Below are 10,308 nucleotides of genomic sequence, written 5' to 3'. Positions count from 1 at the left end.
CAGTGAAAACATTTAACCAAAAACTTTCAAACCACCATTTGCTGCTTTGATTTCTAGAACTAATGATTTCATCTGGTTTTCCAATCTTCTTGTCTTCCCATCCTGTCACTAAGGATCTAAAGGCAAAATGCAAATCTACTTTGTTTTCCATTGCTCCCTGCTCCCCACCCTTACTTTACAGAAGAGCTCAAGGTTCTTGGTGGGGCCTCTGCAGGATTCCAATCTCATTTAGTCCATTTTTACCTGACTACATCCTTCTTTAAATCTCAGCTGGCAGGGAGCCTGGGTGGCTCATGGCTCAGATGGTTAAGCATCTGCCTTCAACTCGGGTCATCATTTCCAGTTCCTGGGATCCAGCCCCACCTTGAGTTCCCAGCTCAGCAGGGTGTCTGCTTCTTCCTTTCCTCCTTTCCCCGTTTGTGCTCTCTCAAATGAATAAATAATATCTTGGGGGGGGGGGGACTCAGTTCAGGAATATCCTACTTTAGAAAGCCAGTTAGAAGCATTTCCTCAGTGGCCCCAGGATAATACACTCTATAACACAGCCTTGTTATAGAATTCTGTTTGTGTTGGTCTCCTCTCTCAGCTTTACAAAACACTTAACAAAAGGTAACATAGGGCAGTGTTTCTCTAATTTACGCCACCTGAATTAGAATCATTTTTAGGAGCTTGCTAAAAAATGCCTTCCTAAGCCTTACCTAGCACCTACAGAATCAGATTCTCAAAAGACGGTTAATGTATAAAACTAGAATTTGTAAACCACTGGCCTGTGTTTGGAGAAAGTGAGCTCACCCAGGTTATAATATTCCCCAGCAATAGGAGCTACAACTCAAACCCCTTACTAGTTTTCACAAGAAAGCCAAGTACAATGCGCACTGGGTGATTTACACTTCACTGAAGAAGGGGCACATCTTCTGTGGACCGACTTCCCATTCTCCTGCACCCATCCCACCCCCTGCTGTCCTTTTCCTGGCTTCTAAGTCTCCTTCCTCTACTAGGTGTCTTAGGATGATCTGAGCTTAACCATTTCTTTTTCTACAAAATATACCACCAACAGGATTCTTAAGAACGTAAGAAATACCAAACAATACATCATGACTGTGAATGTGTATCTTCATAGGTGCAAAGCCGTATTTGTATACTTGCCACCACCGTTTGCTTAAGGAAGCAATCGACTAAGTTATACAGCAAAGAAATACACATGTGTGTGTATTTCAGAAATCAGGTAGGCACTGTGCTTTTAGTTGGCAGAAGTTTAAAAGTGCAAATTCCATAAATAGTTGACTTGTACTATATGCAACAATAAATTCCTACTTTTCTGTGACATCTGAAATACTTCTTCACTCGGGCATATACTTAGCTATCGTGTGCTAAAATCAAAAGACACCTAACCTAATTTAAAAAAATCTTAAATATTTTAACCACAAAGGTACATATATTACATTATTAGACCATGCCTCCAAAGTGTGTCAGATCATAAATGTGTTCAGAGTACATAAATATACATTAGAGAGGTCTTCCACCATCGGCAAAATCTAATACAAAAATACATCTGACACTCACAAATTAGAACATCTGTGGAAGAGAATGGGGAAGGAGTGCGTGATGCCGACAAACCACACACAGATGCAAACCGTTCAGGTTATATGATTATTTTCTTCATCCACGAGGGGTAAAGAGCAGTTTACACCAAGCTAAGTTTCCAGGCAGATCACAGTTCACAGGTTGGATAACTCATGGCACGCAGGCCAGAAAAAAGTCATGAATTACTCAGCTCAAAAGTGTACTCAGATTTCCGTCAATCTAATGGTACCGTATGCCTGCACTGTGGTTTGGTTATCACCCTCTACCCCATCTCCATACTCTACCACCCTGCTAACACGCATAAACCACAGGGGATGTCCTGTACCAAAGGCAGGATCAGTTTATAATCAAACCTACTCTCTATTAAAGGGACATGGTAAAGTTGTCTATTCAGTGACCTGGTTATTTGAAACCCTGCAATCTTTCTGGAGAGATACAAACAAATTTTTACAGCAATTAGGATAGGAATCACTTTTTATTTTAAAGTACAGGGCTTTATGTAATCTTTGAGTAGTAAATAATGGTTCAAACAGTATTTGAACTGAAAATTCAACTAAGTACGAACTGAACCAAGAACTTCCTGATTCAGAATGCCCTACAATCATAACTGGGAAGTTTGCCTCATATGCTATAGCCTAAGAGAACAGAATGGCCAAGAGCCATATTTTACCAATTCATAACCTTCTTCCCTTAAGCCTTGATGAGATTAGGTATCCAATACTTTTAATACCAATTTTTCTCTTCAGAAAGCATCTACGTGGCTTCTGGATCAACTCATTCACTGAATGTAAGGTAGCAATCTTTTCTCTCTGGCTAGTGTCAAAAATCCATGCAGGATTCACACCAGAAAGAAAGTCAATGTGAATAAACATTTTGGAAGTAAGGAATCATGAATATAGTTTAGTCAAAGTCAGTGAGGATTAATTCTTTCAAGGAAATTATCATTCCCTCAAAACCAGATTAAGTAGATTAAAGCTGTCAACATTCTAGCTGCTCCTCCTATGTTTTATTTGGAAAAGAAATATTAAAGTATTAAGATCACAGGAGAACATGCTTCAGCTAAAAGGATATGTAAATGACACCCCAAGATGATACTCTGTAACTCAATATAAACTTTTAAAAGTCTAACCTTAAGCCTGAACCATGTTAGTCACACAACTATGGCAGAAATTCTTAAGTGGCTGAGGTATTTAGACTCTTCCAAACCACAGGTGTGCAGTACTGGACAAAGAGGTAAATTAAATAACAATAAAAAATTAGCGATGAAGGCTTAAAAATTAACTCTGGACTCCTTATACAGAATAACCTGAGCTGAGGAGAAAATGATTAAACCCTGGCAACAGACAGCCCAGCAAATCCTTCACCAGCAAACATTCTGAGGCAAAAAAAAACACCCTACGTTCACTCAAGAATAACCTTTTCGAGAAATTTGTTAAAAGACTTCCAAAAGCTGGTAATTAGACAATTTATCACAAAGAAAAGGAAACTCCTAAGATGTAGGTATTATTTATCTAGCCTATAGACTAGGCTTTCTAATACACTAGCAAAATAGTTCTACTTTTGGTTGTAAAACTATCTATTAGGCCTACCTGGCTGGCTTTCAAAGGAAAAAAAAAAGTGTTCATTACTCTGAAACATTTTGTAGACAATCTAAAGAAAAGCATTTTTTGATGACACGTCAGCTGAAGACCATTTGTGTTTTAATAAGGAAACAAAATTCTGGGTTATTAACATTTTTTGAACAAAAATATTCTATCTGCGATCAGGAGATCCGCGTTCTAGTCATCGCTCCACTGCTAACAGGAATCATCGAATGGGACAAGTCAATTCGCCTTTTTTGCCTGAGTTTCATTGTCTAGACAATGGGGATAAGAAAATCTGTGTTGTGCTGTGCTACTCACAGGTTAGAGGATAAAGTAAAACACTAGAAAGCACTTTTATTTTCTTTTTTCAAAACACAATATAAACGCTATGTCATAATACTGTTGATAATTTTACAGGTACCTCCTAGCGTACCCAGTCAGATGTGTGCTTAAGGTAGGCGTTCCTAGAAGATCACAGGTTGAATATTTAGTCTGATTTTATTTTAAAAATAAATCACAAAACTAAAATGTATGAACAAGGTCACTTAGCCCTCTCCCCAGGTGGTTAGTCATAATTACTAGGATCATCATTATCATTACTTCTTAGCTATATGTTTAAAAGAGGCGATCTTGAATATGTCAGCCTAACTAGGAAAGTGTGTCCCTGGCACAGGTGGTTTTCAGAAGAAAAGCCGGTCTTCGGAAGAGCTGTGTCCTTTTGCTTTTATTTTAAAGTGCAGAACCTGGTGGGGAGGGACAGAACAGGAACCCCATGTCGTCACTGAGGCACCAATTCCCTCAGAGAGGCCAGAGCAGCATGGATGCGGACATGCAATCTGTTTTCAAAGTCGTAGCCAGAGAAATCCTCCTGTAGGACCAAAGAAAGAGATTTATGGACTCTCTTAGCTAAGCTTTCTGAAATACTGCAGACCACATGGCTTGGTGCATCCCAACATAAAACCCCTAAAACTCCTACCAACGGCTTCCCATCCAGTCAACTTTGTTATTCCCTAAAGCCTCAAACTTTGGGATCATGTTTAACATCCAGGGGAATGTCATTAATGCCGTCTCTGGAAATTTTTCTTCATATTATCCCTGAAATGGTAGTCTTAAATCGTGCTCAATCAAGTTGCTGTTAGAAATTCTTCACTCAAGCCTGTATTTATGAAAATAAAAGCCATTTTCCCACTCAAACAAAAAGTGTGTTTATAAAGCAGGATGGGCAATCTCATGAGTTTTTTTTAGGAGACTGGTAAATTTCACTTAAAAATCAAGTGATCATGGGGCACCTGGGTGGCTCAGTTGGTTGGGTATCTGACTATTGGTTTTGGCTCAGGTCATGATATCAGGATTGTGAGATCAGGTTCTGCTCTGAGCTTCACATTCAACAAGAAATCTGCTCTAAATTCTCTCTCCCTCCTCTCCTTCTGCCCCTTCCCTCCCACTCTCCCTCCCAGCTCTTGCACTCTCTCTCCAAAATGAATTTTTTTTAAAAGATTTTATTTATTTATTTCACAGACAGAGATCACAAGTAGGCAGAGAGGCAGGCAGGCAGAGAGAGAGAGGAGGAAGCGGGCTCCCCGCGGAGCAGAGAGCCCAATGTGGGGCTCGATCTCAGGACCCTGGGATGACCCGAGCTGAAGGCAGAGGCTTTAACCCACTGAGCCACCCAGGCGCCCCTAGAATAAATAAATCTTAAGTGAAAAAAAAAATCAAGTGATCATTGAATCAATTAGTTATTACTTTTACTTTCCAGAAATATCCATCAAAACAATCATCTAACAAAGCTTCTTGAATTCAGACTCAAGACGACATAATAGAGAGCAAGAAGTGCCCTGGAAAGAGGTAGTAGGTATAGTATTTTTACCTTTGCTTGAAGAAGTAGAGTTCTGCCTCTTGCTACGGTCTATGAATGTAAGAAAAACATTATCTCTTAATATCTACACTGATATGTACTCAAGCAGAAAATGCTGTAAGAGGACAGGTTAATTAAAACAATTCTCAGTAGACACAGAGGTGAGTCAGCTGCTCATTCAAGTTTAATGACTCCATTTTTCTTTAATGATTCTTATAAATTCTCATCAAGGCACTGTTAAGTAATTATGCATAATCCTCACCATTCTGTAAGAGAGAACAACTTAGGAAAATTATTATAGCTTAAGATCTTACTGAATAACCTACAATTGATGACAATTAAAAAGTTTACTTGGCCTCAGTAAGTTAGATCTCCTTTTGAAGGCATCAATTTAGTTTTCAAGAAACAGACCAGCCTTGTCATATTTTAAGTATGTATCTTAAGGCTACCTTAAGAGTACAAATTTTCTTAAAGAATATAGTGTTAGGTTTTTCTACCAAAAGTCACCACACACATTTTTCTATTTTAGTAAAATGAGAATTTCAAATAAAAAGACTTCCAATCAAAAGTCTATCTTTGGTGAGCTAGGGTACCTGTTTAAGGGTTAAGCTAGAATCATGTTTCTATTGATGTAGCTCAACTTTTATGAAGTCCCTATATTTGAAAGTGGAATTGAACTTAATCAAAATTAGAATTTTATAAAGCTAGTATTATGTAACTGAACTTCTAAAAGAAAGTATCAAGCAAATCCAGTAGCTTTTTTTCTTTTTTAACAAAACTGCCCCAATGTACTTAAATACGCAAAGTAAATGTCAACATAAATTTATAGGATATTCTAAAAATTTTTGAAGCAATCATCACATCATTCTCATCAATCTCACCATAATCTCTGTTAACTTGGCATGGCAGGTATTTTTTATCCTGTTTTAATTATTAGGAGGAAGGTATGAGGTTAACCAGGATCCCACACCGAGTTAAACAGAGAACTGGAACCAAAATGCAATTCGAAGTTCTTCTGCATAAACCACACCACATCATGTCATACCATCCTAAAAAAGGCAATGACTTTCCCCTCAAATGAGTCTGGCTCTAAAAAGTTACATTTATACATCTAATTCCAAAAAAAAAAAAAGTTACTTTGCTCAACACAGTAAGACAGGATTAGTAGCTTCTTGGATTCATCCTACATGAAATCAAGGAAAACCAAACCCAAAACAACCCCGCTATGGTCAATCAATGGACTTGAAATGAAGGGTGGATGCTTTGTGCCTACTCAGTTGCACATTTTTGGGGGGGAGCTGAGGAACATCACTTAAGCAACTACGTAAGATCTTACCTCTGGTTTGTCTAACAGAAGACAGCCAAGTTCATAGCAGGCATATGGCTGAACGTATAAGTTATTCTGACGACACAACTCATCTTTAACAGCTCGCTGGAAGAACTGAAAGTAATACAAGTAGTATCAGAATTAACTCCTTTCCCTAAAGTTTCATCACATCTTCAGGAGGAGAAAGGGGGATTTCTCTTATTTCTGTACTCTAGACCAGATTTTCTTTTTTCTTTGCAACCTTATTTCTTCCCATCCTTCCTCATCCGTCTCTCAGAAGTCCCCTCCATGCTTACACTTCCAAAGCTCTGCCACCCAGCAGTCAGCCAAATTTGCGTTGCTTGTTTTTCCAGCTGATACACTAGCCTCTGCTGATGGTGCTGCAAAAACATTTTTATCTGCATCTCCAAGTCTGAACCTATCATTTTAGTACTGAAAACAAAAAGCCCATAAGCCAAGAACCATCCCTTAGGATGTGTCTTGCTGATACCTTAAGCATGTGATCCAAAACAGGCCATTTAGAGCCGTGTAATGACTATGATGACCCCACAGTGTAAAATTTAAAAATTTAAGACAAGGGCATCAACTCCCTAGGATTTAAAAGTCAAAGGCCTCTACTACTGCACACAAACTCTTTCAAAAGGTAATCAAAAGAACACTGGGGTAAACTTCAAAACAGCCAACCACACAAAAACCTCAGAAAAATCCTTCCAACTATATTTGAAAATAATGAATCGTTCTTTTCCATATACCGTGTACCCCGAAGAACAAGCACGCTTCTAGACCTCACCTCCAGGGCCGCATCCGTCATCTGCCGTTGCAGAGACAAGAAAGGTGAACACGGGGGCACACCTGATCATTTTTGTCTATCTCTAACTGTGAAGCTTCATTCTGTCCCTTTAAAACTGTCTGCATCCTCATTTCCTTCTCCTCTGAGGCTGTCATCTTAATACGAAGCTAGTGGCAGAAAAGAAGCCTGTCTGTAAAGAAGTATTCTAAGAATCTGGAGTCACATTAAGAACGAGGTTGCACTGTCAACCTATGGCATCTGCAATGACCTGAATCAGTGTGGTGGATAAAACTCTGGCTGCAGTGGGAGATCTGGCTCTGCTGAATACATTTCTCATTTTGCTTTTCCCTAAGCGACAGCAGCATTAATGGTTTACCTGAACAGCATCTTCTGAGTTTCCTAGACATTTGTGTATGGCACCAAGAAGCAAATACTTTAATCCGATGACAGATGAATCATCCACCGCGTGGCAAGCTTAAAGAGAAGTGAAAACAGCAAGAAGCAGCATATACGGTCTCTTAATCTCTTAAATACCACCAAGAGTTAAGTGTTTCATTGTTCAGTGACTACGGCACAGTTCATAATCCCACCCAGATGAGGCTCCTGTTCCTCATCTGGCTGTGAATATCCTTATTCAAGGAAAAGCAAAGATATCAAACGTCACAGCAACAGGAAGATTCGACATTGCCTCCTACTGTTACTAAGAAGAAGAAACCAATCTGGGAAGCTTACGTACTATGTGATTCCAACTATATGACATTCTGGAAGAGGCAAAATTACGGAGGCAATACAAAAGATCAGAGGTCTGGGTCGGGGTGGGGAGGAACACATGGAGGACAGAAGGTTTTTAGAGCAGTGAAACTATTTGGTATGATACTACCTGTAAGAGTGGATACATGTCATTACACATGTGTCAAATCACATGGAATGTACCAAACAAAAAATGGCCCCAATAGAAAACTACACCTAATGACGTGTTAGTGTTGGCTCACCCGCTGTAACCGCTGTAACGGATCCAGCGACTGGGTGGGGGATGCTGGGAGACGGGGAGACTGAGCCCAGGGGGCAGGGAGGGGTGTGACAGATGGAAACTGCATTTTTCTCCTCAGTTTTGCTCTGAACCTAAAACTACTCTAAAAAATACTTCAAAACACCTCCATATTAATGTCCTAAGCCATACAGTGGGCACCTCTGAATGTCTGTACTGATGCCCTGCACTGGCCATAGAGGGGGGGCTCAGACATGATCCTATCCCCCACTTCAAGAAGCTTGCAACTCCTGGGCAGGACATGCACACATGGGGGAAGAGGTTCAGAGAGTTTTCTAAGGACGTGAGAAACACAGTGGAGCCAACAGAGCAGGAAAGGAAGTAGTTGTTTCTATGGACCACCAGAGACCCTGAGATTTGGTAAGGTTTTATAGACACATACACATACATATGTACATATATGTATCTGCACAATCATATGTATGTGTGTGTATAGATGCATGTATATTTATATACACACAAAATGTTCAAAGTTCCAGAACAAGTAATTGAAAGAGTTTGGCAGAGTAGCAACAAGGTAACTGTGAATAACAGACTCTGAACCTACAGAAGCAGGAGTTGTCTCAAAAAGCTAGGCTGGGAATACCTCCACATTAAAAAAAGACCTTAAGTGTCTGACTCTTGGGTCTCAGCTCAGGTCACAATATCAGGCTCAAAGGATGGAGACCCATGTCTGGCTCTGTGCTCAGCACAGAACCCACTTAAGATTCTCTCTCCCTCTGCCCCAACCCCCTCTAAACAAAACTTTAAAAAAAGATTTTAAGGCAACAGTGTCAAGGAAACGGGAACACAGGTGATGTGCTCATTCAATATTTACTGAAAATCTACTATGTGCTAGGCAGTTCTAGGTGCTTGGAATACAGCAGTGACAAACTAGAAGCAATACCTGCCCTTAAAATACTAACATTTCGTGGAAAAGCTAGATGATACAAAGGACAAACAAACAAATAAACAAAACATATGTTGAAGAAGTGTCAGTGCTAAGGTAAAAAATTAAGTCAGGAAGGGGTATGGAGGTATGCATGTGTATCAGAAAGGTACCAATTTAAGCCTCAATGTAAAGGTGATATTTAAGTAAAGACCTGAAGGAAATGAGTGAAGGAGACTTGTGGATATTTAGAAGAATATTTGCAGGTAGAAAGAAGAGAAAGTGCAAAGGCACCGGGGTCGGCATGTGCCTGGTGTGTTCAAGAACACTAAGAAGTATGACTAGAGCCTGGTAAGCAAGGGGGGAGGGCAGTGAGAGGCGATAGGGTGGGGGAAGAGGGTGGCCGGTGGACAGATCACACAACACTGGAGGCCTTGGACATTTACTGAATGGACTTGGACATTTACCTTAAAGAAGATGAAACCACAGAGGATTCTGAGCTCCAAAATGACATGGGACTTTGTTTAATAGGATCACTCTGGGTGCTGTGCTGAGGACATACAGAGACTTCTTTACAATGCAAAGGAAGAATGCAGTGCATAAGGGAGGGTGGGTGGGGAAAGGTCTATGTGTGAAACCGCAATACAAGGATGTAAAAGTCCAACCACATGTGCTGTGGGGAGGGAGCTACAAACGGGGACTTGGGAGCAGCTGAATGCATAAAGCTGGGGAGGAGCATTTAATTAATCATGGACTACCAGTTTTTTCTGGAACTCACTATTTCTCTATAAAGATCTGCTCTGTACTCTACACAGCGGAAGAGATTTGGATCATTACTGCTTAACACTGGGGAATGACAGAAGCTAATTAATCGATCTCAAAACTGCACTAATCTTTAACACAGATGCTAAAGAATTAAATGGCATTTACTCAAGAGCCTCCCTTTCCCCAGGACCACATCTTTGCTATTTATTTTGATACCTGGAAAGGGGTCCCAAGAACAATTCGTCACATTAAGTGGTAATCGTTCTTGTGCCTGCTGATTACAGCCTATTTTATGGTTGCATTTGTGTCTGAATTCTCTCTACAGGATCTTGTATTTATGCATTTCAAAGAACACTTAAAATTCTGTATTGTTCCTTTGAATTAGACATTTATAGATATTCTAGACTTGCATCACAACTAGGGATGGGTTTAAAATTATGCATATCCTTTTGCAATGGACATAGCAGAACTTATGCGCACCCAAGAAA

The 10,308-nt window shown here is 39.9% G+C and overlaps 1 protein-coding gene across 2 annotated transcripts in view; it reads right to left on the bottom strand.

The window, feature by feature from the left end:
• Positions 1-3,267: 3,267 nt before the first annotated feature.
• The window catches only part of TTC39C (tetratricopeptide repeat domain 39C), a 103,505-nt gene continuing 96,464 nt past the window's right edge, over positions 3,268-10,308 (bottom strand). For both annotated transcript variants that reach the window (XM_004742846.2, XM_045065466.1), the window contains 4 exons: positions 7,516-7,613; positions 6,359-6,463; positions 5,035-5,073; positions 3,268-4,035 (listed from right to left, as the gene is read on the bottom strand). In XM_004742846.2, coding sequence (XP_004742903.2) covers positions 3,946-4,035; positions 5,035-5,073; positions 6,359-6,463; positions 7,516-7,613 — 332 coding nt within the window. In that variant the 3' untranslated portion in view covers positions 3,268-3,945. The remainder of the gene's footprint in view (positions 4,036-5,034; positions 5,074-6,358; positions 6,464-7,515; positions 7,614-10,308) is intronic.

This window comes from Mustela putorius, unplaced genomic scaffold, assembly GCF_011764305.1.
Source record: "Mustela putorius furo isolate JIRA1106 unplaced genomic scaffold, ASM1176430v1.1 tig00003858_pilon_pilon_pilon, whole genome shotgun sequence".
Classification (NCBI taxonomy): Eukaryota; Metazoa; Chordata; class Mammalia; order Carnivora; family Mustelidae; genus Mustela; species Mustela putorius.
This window is presented reverse-complemented; position numbering and strand designations above follow the sequence as displayed.